This window comes from Castor canadensis, chromosome 5 (genome assembly GCF_047511655.1).
Source record: "Castor canadensis chromosome 5, mCasCan1.hap1v2, whole genome shotgun sequence".
Classification (NCBI taxonomy): Eukaryota; Metazoa; Chordata; class Mammalia; order Rodentia; family Castoridae; genus Castor; species Castor canadensis.
Window position 1 is genome coordinate 134,273,874 of NC_133390.1, and position 11,557 is coordinate 134,285,430.

At 44.6% G+C, this 11,557-nt stretch overlaps 1 protein-coding gene across 2 annotated transcripts; it reads right to left on the reverse strand.

Annotated features, from left to right (window-relative positions):
* Positions 1-847: 847 nt before the first annotated feature.
* Positions 848-11,135, reverse strand: Gzf1 (GDNF inducible zinc finger protein 1). 2 transcript variants are annotated; one of them, XM_020181884.2, is made up of 6 exons: positions 11,024-11,135; positions 7,580-8,946; positions 6,148-6,242; positions 4,462-4,629; positions 3,602-3,759; positions 848-2,952 (listed from the first exon to the last, which is right to left on the reverse strand). In XM_020181884.2, exons 2-6 carry the CDS (start codon positions 8,923-8,925, stop codon positions 2,722-2,724), a joined length of 1,998 nt encoding a protein of 665 aa, XP_020037473.1. In that variant the 5' UTR covers positions 8,926-8,946; positions 11,024-11,135; the 3' UTR covers positions 848-2,721. The 2 variants fall into 2 exon arrangements, with proteins under 2 accessions (XP_020037473.1, XP_020037472.1); XM_020181883.2 differs by having other exon boundaries at positions 848-2,998.
* Positions 11,136-11,557: the final 422 nt, after the last annotated feature.

Below are 11,557 nucleotides of genomic sequence, written 5' to 3' on the forward strand. Positions count from 1 at the left end.
GAATACCATTGAATTTGGTTATATAGACAAGCATCCATTTGGTTCCCAAGGGCTGAACTCCTTGGTGTGACAAGGTACAACCCTTTAACAGGTTAAAATTGATTATAACTTAACACTCATTTGGGTGGTCACCAACAGTAAAATCACATAAGGTCTTTAATTCTTGACCCATTTTTTTTAAAAACTGTACAATGAAAAAAAAAACTTGGTAACAACCAAAGTCTGCAATGCCCTTTAGAGTTTGGCCCATGCCAATGTCACAACAAAAGATAGTTGGAATGGCACCATCCACCTCCTCGGTGACCTTTATTGATTCCCTGGGAGAAGCAGTGTTGCCATATCCAGGTGCCATCCTTACATGCTTGGGAATGACCCATTCAAGGTAGCTTCACTTTCAGCATAGCTGTACTGACTAGATCAGGAAAAATAGTGGGGACACCTCACAAAGTCCTTTGCAATGGGTCTTCTACAGGGTTCATGGACTTCTCTGCTCTGTGGACAGCTTTACCCACCCTGGAAGAGAATGTATGTGCTAGTCATCTGGTACCTTTTGGCGATACAGTTAAGAGATGGGAAGAATGTGGGCTTGCTCTTAAAATACCCTCTCAGCATGGCCCCCGGCTGCTGTGTGAGCAGGGGCCATGTTTCCCCTCTCCAGAGACCTCTGTGAAGCCTGAGCAGTTAGTTAAGTAAATCAACCCTTGGAGTGCACTCTGTAAAGGCTTGCATACCCTGGTTTTAAATTTCATTATTTATGCTATTAAGCACATTATGCACGTTCCAATTAAGAATAGTACTTTGAGAGAACATAAGTTATAATAATGTAAATAAATTTAGAATTACAAACTACTTTCATAAAGCAGACATTTATTAACACATTAAGCAATTTCATGTGGAACTTCTAAAGAAACATATTTCAAAACAAAAATTCTTCTGTAGATAACAAAATAATCTATTATTTAAATTCCTTCTCATCAAGATGACTTTTATTCCATAAAACTACATCTGCTGGGCAGGTTCATTCTCCTATCAATATTCAAATGGTCATGTGACAGTCGCTATCTGTAAATACAACTTAGGATGTAGTGACAAGGTCATAACTGAATTTGAAGTAATTCAGTCTCTGCCTTCAAAAGCAGATGTGAAACATCGGTGCCTGAAACACCTCATACTGGGTGGCTTTACTAGTTAAATGTCTTCTAAGTTACGACCAATGGGCACTGGGGAAGAAAGTCTTCCCTGTTTCTGTCATAGTGCAATCATGTCTTCATCCTGGGACTTAGGAACAGGTAACTTCCTCTCAGAAAATTAAAATGTTTTCACAGCAAGTTTAATAAATTAAAAACGGCAGGGGGGAGGAGGGAAAAGCAACTAGCAAACCAAAGAATCCTCCCTTTAAGGCACACTTCTAAAATTAGTATGTTTAAGGGTTACATGTGAATCAAAGCATTTGACAAGCAGCACATGGCCACACACCCAAGGGCCTGGAACCAAACATCAGGAATAGCAAATACAACAGAATCCTCTTGTCACTCTGAATTTTCTTGAGTAAAAATTAAGTCCAGTGTGAAACAGCCAAAAGAACATTTAAGACAAAATTACTGGTTCTTTATAATCTACTTATTAAGGCACAGTAAGAGATGCATGTGCCGAGGCTTCTGGTCCTTTCTAGATTCTTACATGCTCCCAAGGAAGCAGTCTTGTGGCAACAGCCATCCTGTTTCAACTTCTCAGTGTGGAAAAGAGTAAGTGAGTTTCTGGAAATTACAGAAATTGAGAGAAAAACCTAGCAAAAATACCAGTATTCTAAGATTCACCAGTCACTTCATTTTGCTACTTGTGAATAAAATGACCACTCACATACTCTAAAGCCTCTTCATCTTTGCAAAAAATACTACACTGTTTTGCTAGACTCTTTGGTAGGCAGCTTTTTTTACCTAATCACATTTTTAGGAATGAAATCAAACAGCCTCATCTCATTTCAAAAGTTGGTCTTATGACAAACTCCCTAGCTGCATATGTGCTGTGAGCAGAGATACGCTAAGCTTTGAAAGTGTTCAATTTGCCATTCCTTTCTTACTACCTACAAATAGGGGATTGGAGAGGAATGACTGCTATCATCTTTCTTCAGTCCCATCCAGAGGTCCCCAGAACAAACCTGATTAGATTCAACTCAAGGAAGAAACAGCTGAAAATACATGGACCCAGTTTTATTTCAGCTTGGTAGAAAAATACCTTAAAAGGATCAAAAAAGTAAACACATGGAAGTATAAGGCAGGGTGAGACTGGGAAGACCATTAACAGCAATTCACTAGCTGGGTCAGTGCTCTGTACTCTGCAGTTAAGACAAGCAGTGGCTTAAAACATCAAGAGAATCAGGCATTAGAAATGATTAATGCATACAGTCTACACCAGGAGTAAGTGAGCTTAGTTAACTGGCTTGTTTGCTGATAAAGTGTAGCTGAGACCAAGCAGGTCAGAATTTTTTAAGGGAAAGTTTTAAAAGTAGTCTGATAAAAGTCATGCAAGTTAGTGGAAGTAGAAGTTTAGGAACATCTGTTGAGGCCATTCTTGCCCACATCTCTGCACACAGGTATTTTTCTCAGCCCCTGGAGCCACATACAATACAGCTGTCTTGCACAGCTTGGCACACAACTGCAAGCTTTCATTCCATGTTGGTCAAAGAGTGAAGCTGTGTTGGCATTGAGTCTGTCTGTGGAGTCAGCTCACTAAGCTCACTGATGGTGGTGGCAAGCAGAGTGTCCTGGGAGTCATCCCCCTTACAGGTGGTGTCTGCAGAACTGTTCTCATGCACGCTGTCTTGCACCGTGGCCAGGTTGTGAAAATGGCCATTTTCTGCAAAAGACAGTAATTTATCCGAAAGTTTGGGTGACGCATATTCTTCATCAGGCTGTTCTGTCTTGTGCCCTTCATCATTCTTGGGTGAGCCATCTACAATAACAAGGAAAGACTTCCATGGAATATTCTTATCATGTATCTACAAATCAAAACACAAAACACAAGTCACTACATGCATCTCTGTAAATCTCCCAATTGACATAGATTTATTAATAACAAGTACATCTTTTAAAACAATAGTCTCTTTATAGTCAGATGTGGTGGCACATGCCTCTTATCCCAGTACCCAGGAAGCTCAAGCAGGAGGACTGTGAGTTTGAGGCCAGCTCGGGCTATACAATGAGATCCTGGTCTCCAAAAAACAAAAAGAAGAATGGCTCAAATGGTAAGAGCACAGTTGAGGCCCTGAGTTCAAACACCAGTTCCACCAAAACTAATGAATAAAAGAAATAAACATAATCTCTTCAATTTAAATTTGGTTCCCATTGCAGTGAAACCTACTTCCTCTGTTAAACAACTGCCTACCACAGCAGCCACTGTTGGAAGGTGTTTATTATGGACTTAGCTGTTCTTGGTCTTTCTTCTCATGTACTGACTGCAGAGAACACCCGAGAAGAGAACAGCTGTTACCTCCTCTCCTGCCCTGAAGGAATGGTGACAGGCATTTCTAGCTATTCAGGGTTATTTACACATCTAATGGCTAGCAGGGTTTCGTTCTCAAACAGGCTACCCTGTCGCTTACTGAGGTGTGCCTCCGGAGAGTGGACTTGTCAGTAAATGTCCGTCCACATGCATTGCACATGAATGGCTTCTCTCCTGTATGAATGCGATGGTGGCGCTGGAGGGCGCTGGGCTGGGTGAACTGCTTTCCGCACTGGTCACAACAGTAGGGTCGTTCGCCTGAAGTAGGAAGAGAAGAAAGGACTGGGTGATATCTTTAGTCCACTGTACTTAATTCTGAGTGCACTCTGAAATCATGTCTGCAAACCCCTAGAGAGGCTCAGTGCCCGCACCTAGGGAAGGCCAACTGACAGGGACACCAATCTGCTGTCCCATAATACCAAGAGTTTACAACTATACCAAAAGCAATCCAAAATTAATGCCTACAGTTGGTACTCTATCTGTAGAAATGACACCTGCTTACCATAGTAATGGAAAAGGAAATTGCAAGTCCCATAATAACTAAGTGTGCTTGTGTAGACATACCCTAACATATATTTCATTATCCCCATTTAAGAAATGTTAATCTGGGCTGGGGGAGTGGGAGGATTTTGCTTAAGTGGTAGAAAACCTGCCTAACAAATATAAGGCCCTGAGTTCAAACCCCAATACTACCAAAAACTGAATCTATATGCACATCCATATTCAAAACATTCACATCACAGGTGAGCTGTTTGACCTTTTCAATAAAAACTCCACACTGCAAAGGGTCTTGGTTGTCCCCTGTTTGTACACATAAGTGCTTCTAGAAACTCAAAAGTTTAAAAAATGCCATTATGACATGAAGTTTGGCCATTTTCCTCCTAATGCTTCCAAATAATTTTAGAAAGACTGTTTTCCTTGCCAAACCCAACTCTCTTCTCAGGGACATTGCAGCCATACCTGTGTGAACTTTAATGTGTTGGTAAAGGGAATTCCGCTGGGCAAAAGTCCTGAAACACACTTCACATTTAAAGGGTTTGGATCCAGTATGGATTCTATTGTGATGTTTTAAGTACTCCTTGGAAGCAAAACTCTTGCCACATGTTTCACACATAAAAGGTCTTTCACCTACATGAAAAGATGAAATAAAATTAGAGACAATGCAGGTATTACAAACACTAGGGAAGAGCAGGTCCACATTCTTAGCACCCTTGGTGGGCAGCATGTGACATTTTCTAATTAAAATTATTCATTAATAACATTCATGTAAGACATTTGCTACTTCTGAAAGTGGTATAAAATATCCTTGGAAATAAAAAAAACATTCTTTTGGATGAGAATCAAAGAGTAAGTCATTTAGCCAGCTCACATTTTAAAAATTTAGTCATTCCAAACAATTTCATTTCTTTGGGGAAGTTGGATTATTTTCAGGGAGGCACTTTTGAGAATCTTTATCAGAATAAAAGTCTCTCTGAAAAGCAGAGGAAGTCTATAATGGACTATTACGTATACCTTCTAGAGTAGCAGCCCTAATCAACTTGACTGGACTGCAGGACAAGAAATGGTTTTAAATGCCATCTTTTTGCAATTTAAGTCCTCTAGTCTCACAGCTAGACTCATCTAGTTAATAGTCATGCTGCTGACTTCAGAAACATTAAAAAATATTGACTAATAATACATTAAGATTCTCATAAAATGACCAATTCTAATAGTTCCTTAATATGACATGACATTGCTTCCATCCCATAATTTCTATTGGACACCAATTCTGCTCATTCTGCAGTTTAGTAATTCACATTATTACATGCCTCATGTCTGTTTTATCTGCAACTGAACTTGAGGCTTGTGTGATAGTGCTTAAAAGTAAAAGTATGTAAGCAAAGAACTGGATTATAGTAACTGTAGTGTACAGTGACAGATTCTGATGCTTTTGCATAGTTCATTCACATCAAGATTTTGGACCTCGACTTACTGTGTTCAACCAAAATAAAGTCAACTTAAAAAATGTTCTCCCTCATGATACGATAAATCACATCACAAAGACTTTGGAAACAGAAAGGAAATAATCCCATCACCTTAATATGACAGTTTATCACATAATTTCTTTTCCTCTGCTCTTGTATATATAGGTTTTTAATATAGTTGGGATTATCTGTATGCGTGTGTGTTTTTAAGTTCATTATCCACCATTCAGAGTCCTCCTCTGGCTAGGTCATGACCTAAGGGATGGATTTACCAGTTTAATGAACCATTCTTTGTGGTTGGATAATTGGGTTGTCTGTAATTCTTGTTATTAAAAATAGTAAGAAGCAAGTAATAGCATAGTTTTTCTCACATTTTGGACAATTCCCTTAGGACAGATTCCTGGATATGAAATTTGGAGCTAAAACAATACGAACTGTTTCATACTTCTTGACCTCTAAGATCCAGATGCCAGATCCTGCTGGTGGTGTAGAGGCCATGGTCATGTGCACATCAGCACTGTGGGTAACAGGTATATTTGTACTCATTTTTGCTCACGATGGAAAAGCTGTAGCATGGTTTTAACATGTACCACCTTGGTAGATGCCAACTTCTAAATGAGTCAATTGCAGTTTCCTTCTACAGCTAGCAAAGACATTCAATCACAACAGCATAGGTATTTACCTGTGTGGGACCTTTTATGAGAAATCAGCATGTGGTTCTGAGTGAATCTTGCACCACATTCATCACAGACAAAGGGTTTTTCCCCTGTATGAATTCTGAAAGTACAACATTCAGATGATAACTTAGGGTGTATTTCAAAGCTCACTTTGCAATACAATTTCCACTCTATCCTGCAAAAATTTGTTTACTCCAACAAAGGGACAGGTCGAGAGCCCATGATCTCCATCCCAAAATCGGTGCAGTTTCTGTGCAAGACCAATAAATTGACATATTTCCATTGATTTCACATTCCAATGTGGAACCGCTAAAAATCATCCACATCTGCTCGTGGGCCTTATTTATGCTGTAAAATGTGTGCAAGTAGAGACCATGCCTTTGCCTAATTTTTAAATACTAAGAAGTGCTGTCTAATATTCATGATGTTTCCTCATTCAGAAAAATTAGTCAAAACACCTTAGGAACTATTGCTGACGAAGTACTATGTGATCAAAGATTTTACCATCAGTTCATAACAACATAACCAGTCTAGAAAGGAGAGCTGCTCTCAAAATGCTGAAGGAACTTGGTTTCTGAGGAGCGTGCATAAGCATTTTTAATTTCACAACCAAAGTGAAGTAGCAATCAGCCATGCTTCACTGAGCACTTCCTAAACAAGAATTTTAAGCTTCTAAAGAGTAAAAGATGATGGATGCCATGCCACCTCCCCAAAGATTGGCCTAGGTTTGAAGGCAGACCTAGAATACAATAGAAAACTGCTTATCTAGAGTTCAAACATATATACTGAAAACTACAAGGAAACATTTAAAAGCTCAACTATAGTTCAAAAGCAAATTAACAGAAAGCTTGGCCCATCCTGACTACCGAGTTCAGACTAACATGGTGGCACACCTTACAAGCTCTAAGAACTAAAAGGTAAGAGCAGAGAGGTGTCCTGAAGCCCTAGATGTCACCACACTGAACAATGGGACTGTGGAACCCTTATTGTAAGGGTACCACATTCGAAATAAACAGTGAGGCAAAGAACAATCAGGATTAAGTAGTCCTGACTCTTCCTCAAGTCTGGAGGAACCTCAAGTATGGAGCTGTACATAACAGCTGCCAGTGAGACTTGTGGGTGGCTCTGCTCTGCCATATCCAGGCCTCCGTGCCTAAACATGTCAGGGAGGAGAGACAAGGGCCCCACTAGCCCAAGGGGTTTCCAAGAGCAGAAGAACCACCTGTATGGGCCTCTCCACCTCCAAAGAGAATTCAAAGCTGCCTCAAAATAGTCTCCCAACTCTTAGAGGGAACTGAGTAAGAAGTGAACAATCTAGAGACATAGCTATGCTGGTCCAAACCCTAGAACCCCTTCAATTTCCCAATGCGCCTTTCAAGAACAGCAGTCCCGGCATACAAGGCAGCCCTGCTCTGGTCCCGCCATCCTGCTGCCTACCTCATGTGGGTCTTGAGGGCAGATGGCTGCGAGAACTTGGCACCGCACCCGGTGCAGCCATAGGGCCTGTCGCCCGTGTGCGTCCGCTCGTGTAGCCGCAGGGCCGTCTTGGAGCTCAGGCCCTTCCCGCACTGGCCACAGTGGTGCCGCTTGCCACCACCCTCGTGCACCTGCACTACATGCCGCTTCACGTCCTTCTTGCGCTTGAACTTCTTCCCGCACAGCTCACAGGGAAAGTGGCGCTCGCTGCTGTGCACGTGGCGCTGGTGGCTCTTCAGGTTGCAGCGGTTGGCGAAGGTCTGGCCACAAGTGTCGCAGCAGTAGACCACGTTGGTGGCCACGCCGTGGTGGTGCTTGATGTGCTTCAAGAAGCTCTTCTCATACTGGAAGGCCTTCTGGCAGCGGGCGCACAGGAAGATGTCCTTCTTCTTCTCCCCTTCCTCCCCCTCCCCCGATGCTTTGTGCAGCACCTTGTCCAACTCCACACCGGAGCTGCAACCCTCCTTTGATACCACTGGCTCCATCTCTGCCCCCACATTGTCTGGGCTTTGGTCCTGGGGACAGCTATAATCCCCCACATCATCCTCCCCACTTTTCTGCTGCTCTCGGAGTCTTCTTGTGTATTTCTTTTTAGGGATCTCCACAAAAACTTTTCTTCCAGCCAGCCTGCCACTAGCTCTTCTGATTTTCGGATAGGGAGGCTTAGCCACATCTTTTTTCTTGTCTAGTTTCTCCTTGGTTTTCCTGGGTGGCAGGTCTCTAGGCAGGTCATTGCTGATTCTCTCCACTGGGTAATCTGCAGAATCCACAAGGCCGTTGGAATGAGCGCAATCCCCAGCTGCAGCTGCACTTGTCTTGGAGCCCAGAGCAACACTGACCTGGGAACCACTAGTCACCTCTGCCTCCTGAGACTCAGAGAAATTCTGCAATTCCAAAAGGACTGATTCTAACATCTGTTTCTTTAACTGAAAGCATGTTTCTGACAGGTCCAAACACTTTAGCTTTTCAGCCATTTCCAGCATCCGCTGCACCCGATCTTCTTCTACCTGTACCTTGGCAGTGTAGACAAACTCCAGAAATGAAGCAAAGTCAACAACTTGCACTTCATTTAAATAGACATTAGTCCTGGTACCATCCACACTCTTCTCATTAAGGAACATCTCCTTAAAAAACTTGCTTGTGGCCGCCAGCACTGCTTTATGGGCCATGAAGTCTTCCCGGACACCCTGATACTCCACACTAACTGTGACGTCACACAGATGCCCCAGAAGGCGGAGCTCATGCATCTCATGCAGAAGATTTAGGGGTGAGGACTTGGATTCCAGCAGAACTGCACCACTTTCCATCTTTCTCCTTTCCAAAAATGGCTTTGAAAACAAAAACAAGAATTATGTCATACCTTCAAAACCACTGGAGTAAAAGGACTAGAAGTTATAAGGTTTACTTTAGTTTTTGAAAAGACAGATACTGATTAATAAGCCAGCTTTTCTCATTTAAAGATTCAGCAGTTGTCTTATGTTCTGGAATCATTGTCATATGCTAATATTTGCATGAAAACACAGTACTGGCGAGATTTCCCCAACAACAAACAAATGATTAAAGCTATAACTAGTGAAATACATTAATTTGCTCAGACACATTCCACAGCTGTAACAGAATTTATGGCAACAAAAATGTCTACTTCTATGATCAGGAAATCAGATAAAGAAAATGAAACACAGGGCCACCACTGTCTAGGAGCAAAGCTTAGACAATCACTTCTGCTGCTAAAAACAACAAAAATAAAGTACTTTCCATGAGGAAAACTTCCTGGAAAAGTTGCTTACAATCCTACCCCCATTTCCAATGCCCCTAAACACAGTTCACTTTGAATTACTGTTACTCTACTGAAATAATGCCAGTTCCATACTTTTACAACAGTGTCACCTGGAACAGGTAATCTGAACCTTAGCTTCTTTCTCAATAGAAGGCTCATACATTACTGTGAGGCTTCAAGGAGTATAGCATGTCAAGTGCTTACAGCCCAGCCATGCCTGAAACTTGCTAACTGTTGTTAGCTTCCCACACAGGCGAAGATGCCTATGATCCCCATTTCACAGATGACGAACTAACAAGGCAATTCACTAAGTGGTTGGTGGGGACTTGAGCCTGAGATTGATGGGGCTCTCTAGGCTCAACTGAAAACTAAGCAAACTCAAAGAGCTACCTTTACAGATTCGATGTACTCAAAAGGCCTCCTCTCCCGGGTTCCAGGAAACCCCCCACACCATCTTCATTCTTCTGCTTTGCCTGAGCATGTGCTTTTCCCCTAGATTCACCCCAACCTTCTGCTCCTCAAGTTACCTTCCTCTTCCAAGTTTGCTGTGGCTCCTTAAGTCTCCACCATCCAAAGCACTATCTTCCTCCTAACCTCCTTCACCTAGATCTAAGACATCGGCTAGGATGCAACATGTCTAGTGCAGATGGGTCACAGTCTCTGAAAAAACAGGCCCACCCTTCTCCAGTCCCATCACAGATCCTGCCCTCCACAGCCCCCAGCCACCAAACATAAAAGGCTGCCTCAGCCTGCCACTGTAAAACCAGCACCTAGGAGGCTAGTGCAATGTGGCCGGAAAGAGACTGCACAGTAAACAGAACATGGAGGAATCCTAAGTAAAGGATATACCGGGATGGGGGTGGAGGTTAGGCAACAGCCTCAAGGACCCAGCCCCACGCCTGGCAACAAAAGGCTGTAGAAGGCTCTCTTAGTCTGATGCCCTTAGTGCCCGCCCTGACTTCCCCAGACCTCTGCCAACCGTCCTCGAAGGGACATAAAACCTTAAGTCGCAGCCTGGGAGCGACTTCTCAAATAAGAAACTGGGTTCTGAGCATTTCCTAGTTAGCCTGCCAGGGGAGCAGGTATCAGTCATGGCGAGGGGTTATCTGCGGCCTGGTGACAGCTAAATGTCCCACTGCAACTCATTGGCATTCTGGCCACCCCCTAGTGCTCCAAGCATCTGCACAAACGTCTGCAAGCAACTCCCGGGTTCTGGGGCCCACAGGACCAGGACTCTCCCCAGAAGCCCCGCTCTCCGCAGTCCATCAGGTTCTCCAGCTGGGCTTAAAGCCCTGGTCGTCATCGTCGCTCGGACCGCACGGCCCCAACTCTACCTCAGTTCCCACCACAACCACTCTCTGGCCAAGGCGCCCCGGCCATCAGCAGCCTCTCGAAAGACTGAAGAGAGAACAAACCACTGCAACCAGGGTCAAGCCTCTCCTAGACCGGACGTGCCCCTCCCCGATGAGGACATCCAAGGCCGCTGGGATCCGGTCTGTCCCTTGGCCCCGAGTGGCCCCCATCCCTGCTCTGGCATCCCCAAAGCCCGCCGTTCCCCCCGACAGCCATGAGGCGGCGGCGGGTGGAGAGGGACCGGGAGGGGGGGGCTCCGCAAAAGGTGCGCTCACCTTGCAGCCGGCGCCCCTGCCGCTGCGGCAGTTCGCTGGACCAGGCCCGCAGGAACAGCCTGCCCAAAAGGGGACAAGGCGGGGCCGGCGAGGGAGTCACCAATTGGCCCTCTCGGGCACTGCCCCGCCCCCCACAGGTCCCGCCTCTTCGCGGGCAGGGGCGGGGCTGCGCGCGTACGTCAGACTGCGGAGGTTGTTCTGGCAGTTAAATGGTCCGGGATTTGCGGAGGCAGGGCTACTGATTGACGCGCCGGATTACGTCACTAGCCTCGGGCCGAGGCCTGCGCCTGCGCAGAACACAACTCCGGCGCCCATTGCACGGGGTGGAGCCAGTCGCCGAAGGTCAGGTGAACATGTCAGCCGTGTGGTTTCATTCCTGTCCACTCTTGTTTGCTTGGTTTTCAGCACCTCTAGCTTCCTAGTCACGTAGCTCTGCGTGGCCGGCGACTGGTTTCCAAGAGGATCGCAGGTATGATACCGGGCCGCGTCCGTGGTCGCGGTGACTCCACGGAGAGCCAGCGACCGAGGGCTCGG

Coding starts and splice junctions, on each gene's coding strand:
- Gzf1 (XM_020181883.2), bottom strand. CDS start 8,925: ATGGAAAGTGGTGCAGTTCTGCTGGAATCCAAGTCCTCACCCCTAAAT. Junction 4,630..6,147: donor TCATAAAAGGTCCCACACAG/GTAAATACCTAT, acceptor CTTTTCATGTAG/GTGAAAGACCTTTTATGTGT. Junction 3,760..4,461: donor ACACATTAAAGTTCACACAG/GTATGGCTGCAA, acceptor TTCCTACTTCAG/GCGAACGACCCTACTGTTGT.